Below are 21,208 nucleotides of genomic sequence, written 5' to 3'. Positions count from 1 at the left end.
GAGCGTAGGTGTTCAGCGAAACGGTCTCCCAGTCTGCGTTAGGTCTCACCAATATATAAAAGGCCACACCAGGAGCACCAGACGCAGTATACCACACCAGCTGACTCACAGGTGAAGTGTCGCCTCACCTGGAAGGACTGTCTGGGACCCTGAATGGTGGTGAGGGAGGAAGTGTAAGGGCAGGTGTAGCACTTGTTCCACTTACAAGGATAAGTGCCAGGAGGGAGATCGGTGGGAAGGGATGGGGGGATGAATGGACAAGGGAGTCGCGTAGGGAGCGATCCCTGCGGAAAGCAGAAAGGGGGGGAGGGAAAGATGTTGGGGGAGGGATTCCACGTCCCATTCCCATTCTGATATGTCTATTCATGGCCTCCTCTATTGTCAAGATGAAGCCACACTTAGGTTGGAGGAACAACACCTTATATACCGGCTGGGTAGCCTCCAACCTGATGGCGTAAACATTGACTTCTCTAACTTCTGTTAATGCCCCTCCTCCCCTTCTTACCCCATCCCTGGTATAACCATATAACAATTACAGCACGGAAACAGGCCATCTTAGCCCTTCTAGTCCGTGCCGACGCTTACACTCACCTAGTCCCACTGGCCCGCACTCAGCCCATAATCCTCCATTCTTTTCCTGTCCATATACCTATCCAATTTTACTTTAAATGACAATACCGAACCTGCCTCTACCACTTCTACTGCAAGCTCATTCCACACAGCTACCACTCTCTGAGTAAAGAAATGCCCCCTCGTGTTACCCTTAAACTTTTGCCCCCTAACTCTGAAATGATGTCCTCTTGTTTGAATCTCCCCTACTCTCCATGTCAACTCGATCTATCCCCCTCATAATTTTAAATACCTCTATCAAGTCCCCCCTCAACCTTCTATGCTCCAAAGAATAAAGACCTAACTTGTTCAGCCTTTCCCTGTAACTTAGGTGTTTATATATTTAGATTTTTTTTTTGTTTTTCTCCCCCTCCCTTTTTTTTCTTTCTCTCTCTGCCCATCACTCTACCTGTTCTCTATCTCCCTCTGGTGCTCCCCTCCCCCTTTCTTTCTCCCTAGGCCTCCCGTCCCATGATCCTTTCCTTTCTCTAGCTCTGTATCACTTTTGTCAATCACCTTTCTGGCTCTCAGCTTCACCCCACCCCCTCCGGTCTTCCATCATTTCGCATTTTCCCCTCCCCCTCCTACTTTCAATCTTACTACTGTCTTTCCTTTCAGTTAGTCCTGACGAAGGGTCTCGGCCCGACAGCGCTTCTCCCTATAGAAGTATAGATGCTGCCTGGCCTGCTGCGTTCCACCAGCATTTTGTGTGTGTTGTCCCAATGCAGGGAGTGACTTTCCAATAAAATCTTGAATTTATCTTTCATTTTTTCATGTTGTGCAGATGTAAGAAATACTTTTCATTTACTCTTTTCATTCTTGAGAAACCATGATAAAAGTATGATTTCATTGAAGACAGATTGTGTACTTATTTCAAGTCTGGGAAACTACTTTTTTATTTTCTGTTTAGAGTATTTAATAGATACTTTTATTTTTGCACTCTGTGTCACGAAACACTTCTGCCAATGTTCCACATTACCATTCTGTTTTTATTGCTCTATACCATAAGTAGCCGTAGGAGCATAAGGTAGAAAAGAAAAACTCACTATTAGTTTTCAGCTTGTTGAATTCAGTGTGTAGCCTCATTCTCTAATGCAGGGGTGTCAAACTCATTTTAGGTCACGGGCCGGATTGAGCAAAATGCAGCTTCATGCGGGCCGGATCAGTCGGACGCGTGCGAACGCAGCTTTCGTTGCCTCTGTTTTTTCAGCCTGCTCTCATGTGTCTCAGTCTCTGCTATAACTACAAAGTGTTTCACTTTACAAATTTCGTTTCTTATGAAGAAGACTGCCGAGCAAGACTGCCAAATAAACACTAAAAACCCCGAAAACCTGGTACCTGAATAAACTCAGCATTAGCCATATCATACGCCATAGGCGCTTCGATTACTGGGGCCAGCTTTAATAGTAATTAGATATTATCTCGCGGGCCAAAGATAATTCCACCGCGGGCCGGATTTGGCCCGCGGGCCTTGAGTTTGACATATATGCTCTAATGTATACGGTAATAAACTCTGCTTTCAGATTTGATTAAACCCAATGGTTCAAGTATTGATTTCTTATCCAAAGATATTGGGTTAAATCTCATAATTTTAGATATTGAGAAATAATGTTAAATTGAGTACAAAACAAGGGGTGGTAGGAGAGAAAAGGTTTGATTTAGAGGGGCAAAAAATATATAATGTTTTGACCATTTGAGTCTTTGAGCAACCTGAACAATTTTATCATATATTATTGTGTGTGCTATAGTGGTTTGCATTTGTCTTCAGTGCCAAGATTGATGACACATTTTATAAATTTACGTGCATGGTGCTCTAACTCTGCTACTAATAACTTTAAAATTTGTCTACATTTCTAATTGAAAGAACAAGCTGCACATATGGTCCCATGTAGAAAATAGCACAGCCAGTCATTTTGTGTGGATTGCCACTGCCTGTAATCACAATCTATGGCATACCATTAATCAGAACAGCAATGATTTACAAATGGAGTTGGACTGTTAACTATAGTGTAATACCGAACAGGAACATGTCAGGAGGATTCAGTCTTGGCTCATTTCTTTCATGTAAATTATTTTTACTGGGGTCTCAGCAGGACAGGGATCTAGAAACAATATGAAATTTTCAAATCTATATTTAATCGCTGATAATTTATGATATTCTTAATGTTACTCCTAGATGAACCCACAAGTCCCAGTGTTGATCATGAATCTGCTCACATTCCTGCATCAGCAGTAATTTCAGCTGGAGTCTCTGAAATTCTTAGAACAACAGCAATACCTTCCAGTCCTACCAAACCAGCCCCCTTTATTCGTCGCCAGTTATCACATGACCAAGGTGGGTATTTATGTGTAGTGTATTCTGGATCTGGAAAGTTCCAGCTTTTACAGGTACCACACAGCTTTACAGGTGGGTTGTATTTCTAGAAAATGGTACACATCATGATTTTCAGTAACACAGTTGCATGAAGAGATGAGAGTTGGGAAAAAATCATACTTTGAGTTTACTTGCGTTATTTTTTTTTCCCCGCATTTTTTTAGAAGCCATTAGAACATCTACTGATTCAAAGCCCAGTGGAAAAACTGAGAGATCAAAGTCATATGATGAAGGATTAGATAACTATAGAGAAGAAAAGTTGTAAGTCACTGATTAATAGAGGCAATGTTTTTTGCATTACAATTATAAAATTAATTGTAGACTTAATTTGTTATTTAATAAAAACTGTTATTTTCTACAGAAAATCAATGAAGCAAGTGCCTAGCCTGAAGGGACTAAACAAGGTTTGTAATTTTTTTAAAAATGCAAATTGCATTCTATCTCCATTTGTCTATTCTCACTTTCCCAGGGTGTTACACTTGTAACAAATAATACTTTACACAAATGTTGAGAATGTAAATGTGAACTTTCCTGGGTAGGAAGATTTTTTTATGGTCTTAAAAAAAAAATTTACTTCCCTTATTTACTTAATTTTCAAAATTAGCATAACCAGAAAGGTACAACACAGGAACATGCCCTTCAGCCCACAGTTTATGTTGTACCTGTCATGATGCCAGTTTAAACACATGGACTGTATCCCACCATTCTCTGCCTATTAATGTGCTCTCTAAATGCCTCTTAAACATTGCTGTCATATCTGCTTCCACCACGTCACCTGGCAGCAAGTTCCAGGCACCTACCACTCTCTGTATTTGTTTAAAAAAAAATGCCTGGTAAATCTCTTGGGACTGACACACAAGGTTTCTCTGTCTATCAGTGCTGCTAAGGATACTACCATTTATTGTATGCTTTTTTTGAACATTTGAGATCACTGGGCGCAAAGAAAAGGCTAGGAATATCAATAACTGTAGCACTTCTCTTCCTGACGAACTTAACGTATTCTATGCAAGATTCGAACAGAAGAGGACCGTCCTGCCCCCTCTGGATGAACCGGACCTGGTGGCATCAAGATTCATCGTCACTGAGGAAGACGTTAGAACAGCCTTCCTGAAGATAAATCCAAGGAAGGCGATGGGCCCAGATGGCGTCCCGGGACGGGTTCTCCGGGCCTGTGCAAGGGAGCTAACTGGAGTGTTTGCTGACATCTTCAACTGCTCCCTGCTTCAGTCTAAGATCCCCTCTTGTTTTAAGAAGGCAACGATAATCCTGGTCTGAAGAAAAGCAAGGTGGCATGCCTGAATGACTATCGACCTGTGGCTCTAACATCAATTGCTATGAAGTGCTTCGAGCGATTGGTTATGGCACACATCAACCATAACCTACTAGTCAATCTCAACGCTTCGTCTACCGGAGCAACAGGTCAACGGCAGTTGCCATCTCTCTGGCACTGCATTCCTCCTTAGAACACCTGGAGAATAAAGATGCATATGTAAGGCTCCTTTTCATTGACTGCAGCTCTGCCTTTAATACCATAATTCCAAATAAACTGATTCCTAAGCTCCGGAACCTGGGTCTTAGCACTCAGATCTGCAGCTGGATCTTCAACTTCCTCACAGACAGGACCCAGGCTGTAAAGATAGGGGACAAGCTCTCCTCTACAATCAGTCTGAGCACCGGTGCCCCACAAGGCTGTACTCAGCCCCCTGCTGTTCTCACTGAACACCCATGATTGTGTAGCCAAGTTTCCATCGAATTCAGTATTAAAGTTTGCTGATGACACCACAATTGTAGGCCGCATCTTGGGTAATGATGAGTCTGAGTACAGAGAGGAAATTAAGAACCTGGTGGCATGGTGCGAAGACAATAACCTATCCCTTAACGTCAGCAAGATGAAGGAATTGGTTGTTGACTTCAGAAGGAGTAGCGGACCACACAACCCCATCTACATCGGTGGTGCGCGGGTGGAACATGTCAAAAGCTTTAAGTTCCTCAGGGTGAATATCACAAATGACCTGACTTGATCTAACTAAGCAGAGTCCACTGCCAAGAAGGCCCACCAGCGCCTTTACTTCCTGAGAAAGCTGAAAAAATTTGGCCTGTCCCCTAAAACCCTCACAAATTTTTATAGGTGCACCATAGAAAGCATTCTTCTAGGGTGCATCACAACCTGGTATGGAAGTTGTCCTGTCCAAGATCAGAAGAAGCTGCAGAAGATCGTGAAAGTAGCCCAGCACATCACACAAACCAATCTTCCATCCTTGGACTCACTTTACACCACATGCTGTTGGGGGAGTGCTGGCAGGATTATCAAGTCCCACCCAGCCAACACACTTTTTGTCCCACTTCCCTCCGGGAGAAAGTTCAAGAGCATGAAGATACATACGGCCAGATTTGGGAACAGCTTCTTTCCAACTGTGGTAAGACTGCTGAACAGATCCTGACCCGGATCTGGGCCGTACCTTCCAAATATCTGGACCTGACTTGCACTACCATACTTTCCCTTTTCTATTTTCTAATTATGATTTATAATTTAAATTTTATTATATTTACTTTGATTTGTACTTCAGGGAGCGCGAAGTGCAGAAACAAATATCACTGTGATGATTGTATGCTCTAGTATCAACTGTTTGGTGACAATAAAGTATTTGTGTTTGTATTTGACCTCCCAAAGTACAATACCTCACACCTATCTGGATAAAACTCCATTTGCCATTTCTCAGCCTAGATTTCCAAATGCCTATATTCTGCTGTATCCTTTGATAACTTCCCTCATTATTCACAACTGCAGCACTTTTTGTATTGTCTGTAAACTTGTTTATTGGTTCATCTGCATTCAGAGTTAGACCCCTCCACAGCTAGCCTCTGGTTTTTTACGACCAAGCCAATTTTGAATCCAACCTACCAAGTCTCTATAGATCCTATTGATCTTAATGTTCTTGATCATGAGGAACTTTGTCAAAAGTTTTACTGTGTCCATGTAGACAATGTACACTGTGTGCCTCATCAGTTATCTTCATCATCCTTTCAAAAAAAACTATCTTGTAAGACATGTCTTTACTACATAAAGCCATGCTGACTATTCCTAACAAGTCTCTGCTTTTCCAGTAGAGTAGATTGAATCTAGTAGGATCTTCTCCAGTATTTCTCCAGTAGGTCTTTATTCTTTGGAGCGTAGAAGGTTGAGGGGGGACTTGATAGAGGTGTTTAAAATTATGAGGGGGATAGATTGAGTTGACGTAGATAGGCTTTTTCCATTGAGAGTAGGGGAGATTCAAACAAGAGGACATGATTTGAGAGTTAGGGGGCAAAAGTTTAAGGGTAACACGAGGGGGAATTTCTTTACTCAGAGAGTGGTAGCTGTGTGGAACGAGTTTCCAGTAGAAGTGGTAGAGGCAGGTTTGGTATTGTTGTTTAAAGTAAAATTGGATAGGTATATGGACAGGAAAGGAATGGAGGGTTATGGGCTGAGTGCGGGCCAGTGGGACTATGTGAGTGTAAGCATCGGCACGGGCTAGAAGGGCCGAGATGGCCTGTTTCCGTGCTGTAATTGTTATATGGTTGTAATTTATCCAGCACTGATGTAAAGCTCTTTAGCCTATAGAAAACCTACATCACAATACAGGTCCTTCAGCCCACAAAGCTGTGCCAAACAATGGAACAATAATGACTTTTGGGACTTTATCTGTCAGTAAAGAGGATACAAAAATCGCTTTCTAGGCTTGAGCAACCTCTTTCTTTCTCTCAGTAATCTGGGACAAATCCCATCATAATCTTAACACTCTTCTTGAACACATTTCATGAGTATTCTTGAGACCCAGGACCTCTAGAACATCAGCATAACCCTCCCTGATCTTACAGTCCTCCATATCTTTTTCCTTTGTGAATATAAATGGTATTTATTGAGTACCTTGCCTATTTCCTAGGGCTCTAATAGGTCCATGATCGTACTATCTCCCTAGTTACCACCTTGTTTTTCAGTTATGTATAAAATGTCTTGGGATTTTCTTTTAATGCTACTTGCTGAGGGCATTTCATGATCCTGTTTCCGATTTAAGTTCTCTCCTATTTCATTTATATTTACATGGAACATAGGATAGTACAGAACAGCAATGGACCTATCGGTCCACAATATTGTGCCGAACCAATTAAATTAGTAATTAAATTGCTAACTACACTAATCGCTTCTTCCTTCACAATGCCAATATCCTTCAATTTCCTCACATTCATGTATCTGTCTAAGTATCTCTTCAAAGTCTAATGATTCTGCCTCAATCACCACCCCAGACAGGCACTCCAGGCACTTGCCACTCTCTGGGGGCAAAAAAAAACTTAACCCTCACATCTCCTTTGAAATTACCCCCCCCCCCCCCCACCTTAAATGCATGCCCCCTGGTATGAGATATTTTAAACCTTGGAAAACGATACAAAAGATTCTGGTTAATTGGGTCATCAGTTAGCCATGGCAGTTGCTTATTTGGAACAAATCTTAAAAGAACAAAAACAAATCAAGGTAATAGTCAGGATTCCCTTTGTTTATTTGGTACACTATGCTGTTTAAAGATTCTAGCATTGACAAAGTAGTGGCTGATTGGCAGGAAGTAAGGCCTTTTCTGGTTGGCTGGCAGCCAGTGACTAGTGATGTTCCACAGGGGCCTGTTTTGAGGCGGATTCTTTTTACTATATATGTCAATGATTTGGATGATAGAATGGATGGCACTGTTGCAAAGTTTTCAGACAATATGAAGATAAGTGAAGGGACAGGTAGTTTTGAGAAGTAGAGAGGCTACAGAAGGACTTGAACAAATTAGGAGAATGGGCAGGTGGAATACATTTGTCGAGGAGTGCGTGGTCATGCACTTTGGTAAAAGAAATGAAAGAATTGACTGTTTTCTAAATGGAGAGAAAATACAAAAAAAAACGAGGTGCAAAGGGACTTGGGCCTTGCACAGGATTCCCTTAAGGTTCATTTGCAGATTGGGTCTGTGATGAGGAAGGCCAATGTGATATTAGCATTCATTTCAAGAAGACTAGAATATAAAAGCAAGGATGTAATTTTGCAACTTTATAAAGCACTGATGAGGCATCACTTGGAGTATTTTGAGTGGTTTTGGGCCCCTTAGAAAGGCTGCGCTGAAACTGGAGAGGGTTCAAAGGAGGTTCACAAAAATAATTCCATATTGAATGGCTTGTCATTTGAAGATGTGATGACTCTGGGCCTATCTTTGCTGGAATTCAGAAGAATGAGGGTTGAGCTCATTGAAACCTATTGAATGGTGAAAGGCCTTAATACAATGGATGTGGAGTGGATGTTTCCTGTGTTAGCAGCGCCTAAGACCAGGGGACACAGTCGCTGAATAGAGGGGCATCCTTTTGGAATGGAGATAAGGAATTTCTTCAGCCAGAGAGTGGTGAATCTGGAATTCTTTGCCACAGGCAGCCGTGCATATTTAAAGCAGAGTTGATCAATTACTGATTGGTCAGGACATGAAGGGATAGGGGGAGAAGGCAGCAGATTGGGGTTGAGAGGAAAATTGTATCAGCCATGATGAAATGGCAGAGCAGACTTGATGGTCCAAATGGCCTAACTCTGCTCCCATATATTTTATGGTCTTAATTGGGGCAGGAGGCTATTGCCAAACATTTTCTAACCATACATGTTAGACACTACACCATGTTTGGAGTGAATAGTTTTTAAATAGTGTCACTTGCATGTTTGTGTTCACAACACAGTGATTTTTGTCACTGATAGTTGGTGAGTAATAAACAGTGAAACAATTCAGAACTGTTTTGCTCATTGCGGTTTAAAGCATTCAGGCTTAGAGATGCCAGAAAGAGCCAGGAGTGAAAATGAAAAGATTTCAATACTTCAACTACAAAGAATTTTAAGGTATTGACAATCATAGTGTAGTGACCATAATATGTTATGTTTTAATCTACAATTTGAGAAGAAGGGAAAATCGGATGTGTCAGTATTACAGTTGAACAAAGGGAACTATGGAGCTATGAGGGAGGAGCTGGCCAAAGTTCAATGGAACAATATCCTAGCAGGGAAGACAGTGGAACAAAAATGGCAGGTATTTCTGGGAATAATGCAGAAGGTGCAGGATCGGTTCATTCCAAAGAGGAAGAAAGATCCTAAGGGGAGTAAGGGACGGCCGTGGCTGACGAGGGAAGTAAAGGGCAGTATAAAAATAAAAGAGAAGAAGTATAACATAGCAAAGATGAGCAGGAAACCGGAGGACTGGGAAGCTTTTAAAGAGCAACAGAAAGATAACAAAAAAGGCAATACACCAAGAAAAAATGAGGTGCGAAGGTAAACTTGCCAAGAATATAAAGGAGGATAGTAAAAGCTTCTTTAGGTATGTGAATAGCAAAAAAATAGTTAAGACTAAAATTGGGTCATTGAAGACAGAAATGGGTGAATTTATTATGGGGAACAAGGAAATGACAGAGGAGTTGAACAGGTACTTTGGATCTGTCTTCACTAGCGAAGACACAAACAATCTCCCAGATGTAATAGTGGCCAAAGGAACTAGGGTAAAGGATGAACTGAAGGAAATTTATATTAGGCAAGAAACGGTGTTGGATAGACTGTTGAGTCTGAAGGCTGATAAGTCCCCGGGACCTGATGGTCTGCATCCCAGGGTACTTAAAGAGGTGGCTCTAGAAAACGTGGACGCATTGGTAATCATTTTCCAATGTTCTATAGATTCAGGAACAGTTCCTGCTGATTGGAGGGTGGCTAATGTTGTCCCACTTTTCAAGAAAGGAGAGAGAGAGAAAACAGGGAATTATAGACTGGTTAGCCTGATGTCAGTGGTGGGAAAGATGCTGGAGTCAATTATAAAAGAGGAAATTACGACACATTTGGATAGCAGTAGAAGGATCAGTCCGAGTCAGCATGGATTTATGAAGGGAAAATCATGCTTGACTAATCTTCTGGAGTTTTTTGAGGATGTAACTATGAAAATGGACAAGGGAGAGCCAGTGGATGTAGTGTACCTGGACTTCCAGAAAACTTTTGATAAAGTCCCACATAGGAGATTAGTGGGCAAAATTAGGGCACATGGTATTGGGGGCAGAGTACTGACATGGATTGAAAATTGGCTAGCTGACAGGAAACAAAGAGTAGTGATCAACGGGCCCCTTTTGGAATGGCAGGCTGTGACCAGTGGGGTACCGCAAGGTTCGGTGCTGGGACCGCAGCTGTTTACAATATACATTAATGATTTAGATGAAGGAATTAAAAGTAACATTAGCAAATTTGCTGATGACACAAAGCTGGGTGGCAGTGTGAAATGTCAGGAGGATGTTATGAGAATGCAGGGTGACTTGGACAGGTTGGGTGAGTGGGCAAATGTATGGCAGATGCAGTTTAATGTGGATAAATGTGAGGTTATCCACTTTGGTGGCAAGAACAGGAAGGCAGATTACTATCTAAATGGAGTCAAGTTAGGAAAAGGGGACGTACAACGAGATCTAGGTGTTCTTGTAATTCAGTCAATGAAAGCAAGCATGCAGGTACAGCAGGCAGTGAAGAAAGCTAATGGCATGCTGGCTTTTATAACAAGAGGAATTGAGTATAGGAGTAAAGAGGTCCTTTTGCAGCTGTACAGGGCCCTGGTGAGACCCCACCTGGAGTATTGTGTGCAGTTTTGGTCTCCAAATTTGAGGAAGGACATTCTTGCTATTGAGGGAGTGCAGCGTAGGTTCACAAGGTTAATTCCTGGAATGGCGGGACTGTCATATGTTGAAAGATTGGAGCGACTGGGCTTGTATACACTGGAATTTAGAAGGATGAGAGGGGATCTGATTGAAACATATAAGATTATTAAGGGATTGGACACACTGGAGGCAGGAAGCATGTTCCCGCTGATGGATGAGTCCAGAACTAGAGGCCACAGTTTAAGAATAAGGAGTAGGCCATTTAGAACAGAGATGCGGACAAACTTTTTCACCCAGAGAGTGGTGGATATGTGGAATGCTCTGCCCCAGAAGGCAGTGGAGGCCAAGTCTCTGGATGCATTCAAGAGAGAGTTAGATAGAGCTCTTATAGATAGCGGGGTCAAGGGTTATGGGGAGAGGGCAGGAACGGGGTACTGATTGTGTATGATCAGCCATGATCACAGTGAATGGCGGTGTTGGCTAGAAGGGCCAAATGGCCTTCTCCTGCACCTACTGTCTATTGTCTATCATCCTGAATGTTATAATTGAAGATTTGGAGGATGCAATTTTCAAAACCACTGTTTGAAAGCAGTCCACTGTCTGCACTGAATTTGCCTATTTACAGTCAATCATTCAGCGTATACTGAATGAATTCCTCCGTCAATAACTATATGGTTATAATGCAGTTTAGTAGTTGTTGTATTCTAATTTATTCTGTATTTCATTTAAATACATAGTTTGTTAACCAGTTAAATGGTAATTTGGCTTTTTTATACTTCATTTTTACCTATTTCCTTGAAACTTCAGCTAATTGGGACAGCCATTTAATTCGTCCAAAATGTAGTTCCTGATGTATCCCAATTAACCAGAATCTGCTGTATTGTCTGTCTACTCGATCTTTACCTTTCATAATCTTATAAACTTCAATCAGTTCTCCCCTCAGCCTCTGCCACTCCAGAGAAAACAACCCAAGGTTATCCAACTTTTTGTTATAGTTCATGCCCTTTAATCTAGGTAACATCCTGGTATACCCTGTCTGCACCTTCTCCAAGCCCTGTACATCCTCCTATAATATGGCAACCAAAACTATATGAAGAACTCTAGATGTGGCCAAGCTAGAGTTCTATAAAGCTGCAACATAACTTCCTGACTTATGGACTCAGTACCTCAACTAATAAAAGCAAGCATACCATATGCCTTCTTAACCAACCTTCCAATCTGTGTAACCACTATGAACTTGAACACAAAGATCTTTCTACTTATCAACAATTTGGGTGTGACTCAGATGTCTCATAAATTTCTCATAAACACCATCTGCTTTTATTTAATTCCTTTTTGACTAAATTTGTAGTATCTCTTGTCATCCAAGTTTCCTGAACTTGGCCATCCTGTTTTTCTTAAAAGAACATGTTGGGCCTGAATTCTGACCAGCTAGCTTTTAGCTGACTCCCACGTGTCAGATGCAGACTTAGCGTACCAGCTTATCTCAATACAGTCTCCTTAGATCCTGAAATTATTAGCCATTTTCCACAAGGTCCACTTTTCTCCTTATCCATAAGCATCTTAAAACTTACAGAATCATAATCATTATTCCTAAAATGCTGTCCAGCTGCAACTTTGATAACTTGGCCAGGCTTACTCCATAATAAGATCCAGTATGGCCACTTCCCTGACTGGATTATCTACAAGTTAGAAGAGTAGCTTAACCACTTTAGTCATATAAAGTCAATTGTAAAGAAAGCTGGGTTTTCAGTTTTGTCCCCTGAAAAGAATTTTTATAAGCATGTGTGTAAATAAATTAGCATGGTATCTCTGGTGTGTGCAGGAACTAAGGCCCCTCAGAAAGTGAAAACAAAGTTCTGTATCACATTAGAGCTTATGCAGTCTGAAAACAGTGGCTCATTGTAAGCAGGTAGCACAATGCCAACCCTAAGCAGTCTGCACAATATTAATTTAGTCAAATTATTACTGGTCTCTGTATATTATTTTCATATTTTCGAGTAGGTGGTGCTTCATTGTGGATTTTCTGAACCTGAAGGTTCATGTTCTGAGAACATGTCTAATCTGAATTTAAAAATGAACTTGTTGTCATAGTGTAGCATTATTGTGTTACTCCATAAAGTTGCAGCATAACTGGAGTAATAATTATGGTAAAAAGTCAGTTGAACTCTTTTTGTTTATTATTATTGTGGGTTATTTGTACTCTATTTCTACCCATTTCTTTAGACTTCAGACAGCCTGAAATTTTCAGATGATATGAGCCCAAGAAGAGACTCCTCATCAGATAGCTTTAGTGATGCTTCCAAGGAAGGATGGCTGCAATTTCGTCAGATTCTTACAGAAAAAGGAAAGGTAATGTATTTTAATGGATATGTCAAGTTTAATTTATGAAAGTGTGTTTAAAATTTGGTATAAAATAAAACAGAAAATGTCCAGTTTATGGATAACCTGAGGAATCATCAATATTTCCTTTCATGCCCAAAACTGAATACTGATACGTTTATAGCAGGGAGTCTGCCAAAGGACTTGGACAAGTTGGGAGAATGAGCAGCTGGAATACAGCATAGGGAAGTATGTGATCATGCACATTGGTAGAACAAATAAAGGCAAAGACTATATTCGTAATGGGGAGAAAATCAGAAATTGAAGGTGCAAAGGATCTTGGGGGTCCAGGTACAAGATTCCCAAAGATGGACTTGCAGATTCAGTTAGTAAGGAAAGCAAATACAATGTTAGCATTCATTTCAAGAGGACTGGAATATAAAAGTAAGTATGTAATACTGAGACTTTGTAAAGCATTGCTCTGACCACATTTGGAATATTGTGAGCAGTTTTAGGCCCCACACCTAATTAAGGGTGTGCTGGCATTGGAGTGTGTCCAGAGGAAGTTTATTAGAATGATCACAGGGATGAAAGGGTTAATGATGTATGAGTAACGTTTGATGGCTCTGTGTGTCTACTCACCAGAATTTAGGATGATGGGCTATCTGCCGAATATTGAAAGGCCTGGATGGAGTATATGTGGAGAGGATGTTTCTAGTAACGGAGTATAGGCTCAGGGAGCACAGCCTCAGAATCAAAGGACATTCCTTTAGAACAGAGATTAGGAGGATTTTATTTAGCCAGAGTGTGTCGAATGTGTGGAATTAATACCCACCCAGATGATTTTGAAGTCTAAATCATTAGGTACATTTAAAGCAGAGGTTGATTGTTTCTTGATGAATAAAGTTTTCAAAGGTTGTGGAGGATAAAACTGGAAAATGTTGTTGAGAGGGGAAAGTAAATCACCCATTGTGTAGCAAGCTCCATGGGCTGTGTGGCCTAATTCTGCTGCAATGACTGAAGGTGATTTTTGCAAAAATCCTACCATAACTCATTTTGGTCTCCTTGCATTCCCTTCAACTCTCCAAGTTTCTGCTATTCATCTGCATTCTAAGTGAAACTTATTTACTGACTACCAGGACGTTTTTGAGATGAAGGAGGAAACTGGAGGAAATGCAAGGTTCACACAGACTGCACTAGCAGTAAGGATTAAACTCGGGTTGTTGAAATTGTGAGGCCGTCATTCTTCCTGTTACACCACACGCTGGACACATGGTTCAGGACACACCTGTCAGGGAGACATCTACTTACTGTTAATTTTCTAAAATATGATTCAATGATATCAGCTTATCTCTCTTCATGTGACAGCCCCCACCTTTGGATCGCTGAGTGGGTGAGGAATTGGTTAACAAATATGTGAAGTTTATTCATTAAACTTGGCTGTGTTAACTTTTTAAAAGTATCCAAATGAATGTATTTCTTAATTCTATTCATTTTTAAATATTTGGAGTAACTACTGAGAAAAGTTATTTAGAATAGATTCCCGGCTTTTTCAAACTCTGCTGAACTGTTTATATGTTGAAAGGAATCCTCTATTTAAGCTGTAAATCAGGGGGGTCAAACTCATTTTAGGTCACGGGCCAGATTGAGCAAAATGCAGCTTCATGCGGGCCGGATCAGTCGGACGCGTGCGAACGCAGCTTTCGTTGCCTCCGTTTTTTCAGCCTGCTCTCATGTGTCTCAGTCTCTGCTATAACTGCAAAGTGTTTCACTTTACAAATTCCGTTTCTTATGAAGAAGACTGCCGAATAAACACTAAAAACCCTGAAAACCTGGTACCTGAATAAACTCAGCATTAGCCATATCATACGCCATAGGCGCTTCGATTACTGGGGCCAGCTTTAATAGTAATTAGATATTATCTCGCGGGCCAAAGATAATTCCACCGCGGGCCGGATTTGGCCCGTGAGCCTTGAGTTTGACATATATGCGTGTAAATAATCAAAAGCCACTCTTTTGCTTTATTTGCTATATAGTCGGCCCTCTGTATCCGTGGGGGTTTGGTTCCGGGCCCCCTTGCGAATACCAAATTCCGCGAATGCTCAAGTTCCATATATAAAATGGCGTAGTATTTGCACATCCTCCCGTATACTTTAAATCACCTCTAGATTACTTATACCTAATACAATGTAAATACTGTGTATACTGTTGTTATACTGTATTGTTTAGGGAATAATGACAAGAAAAAATAGTCTGTACGTGGTCAGTACAGACGCAACCATCGTAGCTCTTCTGGGAACACTATGCAGATTCTCCCATGATCTTTTAAGTTCTTGAGGCTGTAGCACTTTACATAGCTAGCCAACCGTCCCTTAATAGCCATAAACTCCTTCCTCTCACTCACCACACAAATAGCGAACGAACAAGATGAGAGGCGAACAATGCTCAAACAACGAGTGATACGTTTAATCATCTCTAGATTACAGTACATGTTTCCCCCACTATCCGAAGGTAGAGCATTCCTGTGAAACCGTTTGTAAGCCGAAATGGCGTAAAGCGAAGAAGCAATTATCATTAATTTATATTGGAAAATTTTGAGCGTTCCAGACCAAAAAAATAACCTACTATTCAAACCAAATAACACAAAACCTAAAATAACACGAACATATAGTAAAAGCAGGAATGATATGATAAATATACAGCCTATATAAAGTAGAAATATTGTATGTATGGTATAGTTTCACTTGTCAAAATTGGGAAGACAGCAAGCCAAAATCAATTTGGAGAAGAAAAATTGGCACGTTCACGCGTGCGTACGTACATGCCTACACACGTACACGCATGTGCACACAACTTCCCGCACAAGGCTTCATGGTCATGGTTGTCTTTCTTGGGATAAACACACGTATTAAGCGGTTGTCTTTTTTTCGTAAAAATGAAAATCTTCTTTGGTTAGCGAAAACAGGTACTAATGTAGATCTTTCGTAACAGCGAGCTGTCGTAAAGCGAATATTTGAAAAACGGGGGCCACCTGTACTTTACACTCCCTCTTAGCCTTTGAGGAATTGCTTTGACCACTTAATTGCTTTTTAGGAGCCATTTTTTCACAGAAACAAAGGGTGCACACAACACAAATAGTGACTGAAGGAGACGCAAGTTGAACAGTGCTCAAACAACTAGTGCTGGAGAGAGAACTTCCAGGGTTTTTCTCGATCCTAATCTGCGATTGATTGGATCTGTGGATACAGAGGGCCACATGAAATAATATGCTAAAGAAATGTTCTTGGGTTAATGTATTATGAATTTCTCTTCCTATTTCTAACATTATTATTAACTGTTACTTTTATTGCAATTCCTATTATGTGGCTTCAATAGAAGTTTGGTCCAAAGTTTATTCGGAGGCATCAACATTTAAATTTTTCAGAAACAACTTTAATTTTAATTATGAAAGGTCTATATGCCATAAATCTGATGGGCTTATTCCAAGGTTTAATTCCCTGTAGTTGACTAAATCCTGGTCAAACATCTTGATTTTTTTCCCCGTTAAGCAACTTGCTCAGCATAACCTCTGTTAGCTTTTTCACAGTCTGTGCCAAGAATTGTATTTACCAAGATTATCACATTGACTTTTATATTTTGCATAAATTTTTTTAAGTCTCACTGTTCAAGATTTAACTTTTTTTGACATGAACAATTTGTTAATAAAATAATACTCTAGAATTCCCATAAACAAAATTTTGGATGAAAATCAAATGACTATTTACAAATATGTAAAAAGACCAGTCAATCCTTTGGAGTCTGCTTCAGACATGATTCCAATGCATGGTACACCTCTGTTAGCCAGCATTCTTGTAAATTTAAGAGTTGGGGGAGGAGGAAGAATCTTTCAAAGGAAACTCCATTTAAGGAATTCATTCTCAAATCCCTCTGAAGGCAAATCAAATTGTAATACAAAACTGTAGCCAACTCCACTGTGTAGATTTGATAATATACATCACTTTGCTCCATATAATGGTGTAATTTTGCTACTCAGCCGATCACCCTGGTCTTTTCAAGCACTTATAGTGAATCCACTTGTGTTTCACAAGCCAGAACATATGTTTTTTATCGCCCCAAAGCTGCTCTGCATTCCCATCCCAACCCAAGAAATATTCATTGCAGGGAAAAAGAAAACAGCTAACCTACATATTGAGTTTATGCATAGGTATATAACTTAAATACTTACTTACATCTTTGTATAAATGGTCTGTTTCTTAAATAGGAGCAATAGAAGACCATACAGCCCCACAAGTCTGCATCATTTAATTCAATCATTTCATACCTCACATTATGCTGCCTGCCATATCCCTTGATTCCTCTAGTACCCAATAATCTTACTGAACTAAGCTTTAAGTGCAATCAGTGATGGAGCCTACATAGCCTTCCATGGTAGAGAATTCCAGATCTGTAACCCTTTTGATGAAGGAATTTCTGTTTGTCTCAAAGTTCAAAGTAAATCTATTATCAAAGTGCAAATATATCACTGTACACCAACCTTGAGATTCATTTCCTTATGGGCATACTCAATAACTCCATAATAGAAAAATAAACATAACAGAAACAATGAAAGACTGCATCAACTTGGGTGTTCAACCTGTGTGCAAAAGACAACAAACTATGCAAATACAAAAAGAAAGAAGTAAGCAAGCAAGCAATAAATGTGGAGAACGTGAGATGAAGATTCCTTGAATGTGAGTTCATAGGTTGTGGGAATATTTCAGTGATGGGCAAGTGAAATTGTGTGAAGTTATCCCCTTTTGTTTGGGGCATAAAGTTGAGAGGTAACTGTTCATAAACCTGATGGTGTGCTTCCTGAGGCTCCTGTACCTTCTTCCTGATGGCACAAGCAAGAAGAGAGCATCTTAGTCCTAAATGGCTTACTCCTCGAGAATGTGAATCTTGGTTCTACACACAACCGAATAAAATGTCCTCCCTACATCCATCCTGCTTAGCCCTGTAAGAATGTTGCAAGTTTCAGTGAGATCTCTAAACCCTACAGAATATAGATCTAAGATAAGAAAATCTGCAGGTGCTGGAAGTTCAAGCAACACGCACAAAATGCTGGAACAACTCAGCATGCCTGGCACCATCCATGGAAAAAAATAAACAGTCAATATTTCAGGCTGGACTGGTGAAGGGTCTCAGCCTGAAACATTGACTGTTTACTTTATTCCCCATAGATGCTGCCTGACCTGCTGAGTCCCTCCAGCATTTTGAGAACATAGATCTAAAGGGAGGCACAGTGCTACAGCTCCGGTGACCCTGATCCACTCTTGATTTTGTATGTAGTTTACCCATTGTTCCTGTGACCAGATGGATTTTCTCAAAGCTTTTTTTCCATTACATCTCAAAGATTTGCAGGTTTGAAATTTAACTAGTCTCTGTAAATTCCCTCTAATGTGCAGATGAGCAATAGAATCTGGAAGCAGTTGATGGCAGTGTGAGGAGAATACATTGAGTTACAACAACAGTAGTGTAAAAAAGTCTTCCTTTATGACACATACTTTTTAAATAAGAGACTAAAACTGCACACAGCACTCCAAATTGTAGTGTCCCTGAAGACCTGAACAATTGCAATGTTTATATCTGTACTCAAATACCCATGTGATAAAAGCTAACCTACCATTCTCCTTCATTTCAAAGTATTTCCAAGTAAACAACAAAATCCCAATAACTTCGCCAATCAGCTGTCATATAATCGTGTTAGTTATCATTCTCTCTTTGGATTATTCTTCCAGTCTTCTGAAATTGTGGTTGTGTTAAAAGTCAAGTGGATAAGTTTTCATTCATAAAGATATTTCTGTAGCAACATACACAATTTGCTGGAGGAACTCAGCAGGTTAGGCACGAGGAATAAACAGTTGATGTTCCGAACCAAGACCCTAATCAGGGCTGAAAGGGATAGGGGGAAAAACCAGAATTGTATTATTTCTGTAGTCTCTCTTGTTTCTCCTTATTTGGCTGTTAGGAATTTGGAGCTGATAACTAACACCTGTTCAGATGCTTCCGTTGTGAATTGATCTCTCAATCTTGATTCTTAGTTTCTGCTTTCCTGTCTCTAGAGAGTTGAATGCGAACTGCTTAATGGATGTTATATCCAACACTGAATTCAGTTCTAATTTTCAATGCTTCCTAACATTGAGAAGACAAAAGCCAGTGTGTTTGTTCATTGGACAGTAATTTTAGCCTTCTTCCATGGCAATTAACTGGATTTAAACCAGACTGATTGCAGCCTTGTGGTTATATTAAACTCTCACTTGCATCTTATTTTCCTTTAGATGCAAGATATATGTCAAAACTACATATTTCACCAATTCCATTTGCTTGACAGATTTAATCACTTTGCCATCAGCTGACAAGACCCTAGTTTCTGGAATTCTTTTCCATGTGCACTCCATATCTGCACTCCAATCTGTGCTGCTCTGCCGTAATATCTGCTTATGTGACTTAGATTCAAAATTTAGCTTGGTTATTCTTTCATGAAATGCTGTCAATGTGTCAGACAACACTACAGCACAGAAACAAACCCTTTCGCCCATCCAGTCTGTTATGTCAGACATAAGGCATCTAGTCTTTGCCAAACCATTAACCTGCCTAGTCCCATCGACCTGCACCCAGAACATAGCACTCTATAACCTTCCCATCCAGTACATGCCTAAATTTTTTTTGCATGTTAAAATCAAATCTATATCTACCACTTGTGCTGACATGTTCTTCCATCCTCTGAGTGAAGAAGTTCACTCTCATGTTCCCCTTAAATATTTCACCTTTCATCCTTAACCCATGACTTGCTATAGGTAGTCTTCCCGAATCTCAGAGGAAAAAGCTTGCTTGCATTTACCCCAGCTATACCGCTCATATTTTTCTGTACATCCTATCAAATCTCACCTCAGGCTTCCACATTCTAGGGAATGAAGTCCTAACCTACTCAAGACCCGGCAACAATCTTGTAAATTTTATCTGCACTTTTTCAATCTTGGGTACATTTTTCCTGTAGGTGGGTGACCAAAACTGCACACAGTACTTCAAATTAGATTATACTAATGGTTTATACCATTTCAACATAACATCTCAACTCCTTTATTCCATACATTGATTTATGACGGCTAACGTGCTAAAAGCTTTCTTCACAACCCTGTCTACTTGAGACAACACTTTTTAAAATTATGGATCTGTATTCACAGATCCCTCTGTTCTATTGCTCTTGTCAGTGCCCAGTGCCTCACTGTATAACACCTGTCCACCTGTCCTGGTTGGTCCTCCCAAAGTGCAATACCTCACACTTTTCTGCATTAAATTCCATCTGCCATTTTTCAGTCCATTTTCCCAGCTGTTCCAGATCTCACTGCAAGATTTGATAGTTTCCCTCGCTATCCATAACACCTCCAATCTTAGTTATCCGCAAATTTGCTAATCTAATTTACCACATTATCATCCAAATTGTTGATAAAGATGAGAAACAACAATGAGCCAGCACTGATCACTATGGCACACCACGATCACAGGCCTCCAGTCAGAGAGGCAAACATCTACTACCACTCTATGGATTCTCCTGCAAAGCCAATGTCTCATCCAATTTACTAACACGTTTTGAATGCCAAGTGACTGGACCTTTTTGATTAAATTCCCATATACAGTGCCCATGAAAAGTATTCACCCCTCTTGGAACTTTTCATGTTTTATTGTTTTGCAATATTGAATCACAGTGGATTTAATTTGGCTTTTTGACACTGCTCAACAGAAAAAGACTCTTTCTTGTCAAAGTGAAAACAGATCTCTACTAAGTGATCTAAATTAATTACAAATATAAAATGCAAAATAATTGATTCCATAAGTATTCACCCCCTTCAAGTCAGTATTTAGTAGATACACATCTGGACACTGCAATGTCTTCCCAATCTAAGCTCTGTCAGGTTGCAAGGAGATCATGAGTGAACAGCCCTTTTCAAGTCCAGCCACAAATTCTCAATGGAATTGAGGTCTGGACTCTGAGCCGTCCACTCCAGGATGTTAACATTGGTGTTTTTAAGCCATTCCTATGTTACTTTGGTTTTATGCTTGGGGTCATTGTCGTGCTGGAAAACAAATCTCCCAAGTCACAGTTCTCTTGCAGACTGCATTAGTTTTTCCTCCAGGATTTCCCTGTACTTTGCAACATTTATTTTATCCTTGACAGGCCTTCCAGGGCCTGCTGCAGTG

The 21,208-nt window shown here is 40.3% G+C and overlaps 1 protein-coding gene across 1 annotated transcript in view; it reads left to right on the top strand.

The window, feature by feature from the left end:
• Positions 1-21,208, top strand: part of LOC140732273 (rho GTPase-activating protein 21-like) — a 188,908-nt gene that overhangs the window by 135,044 nt on the left and 32,656 nt on the right. Inside the window, 4 exon segments of the mRNA XM_073054679.1 lie at positions 2,786-2,944; positions 3,148-3,244; positions 3,345-3,387; positions 12,875-13,000. Of these exon segments, the coding sequence (XP_072910780.1) occupies positions 2,786-2,944; positions 3,148-3,244; positions 3,345-3,387; positions 12,875-13,000 (425 nt within the window).

Source organism: Hemitrygon akajei, chromosome 8 (genome assembly GCF_048418815.1).
Source record: "Hemitrygon akajei chromosome 8, sHemAka1.3, whole genome shotgun sequence".
NCBI classification, from domain to species: Eukaryota; Metazoa; Chordata; class Chondrichthyes; order Myliobatiformes; family Dasyatidae; genus Hemitrygon; species Hemitrygon akajei.
This window is presented reverse-complemented; position numbering and strand designations above follow the sequence as displayed.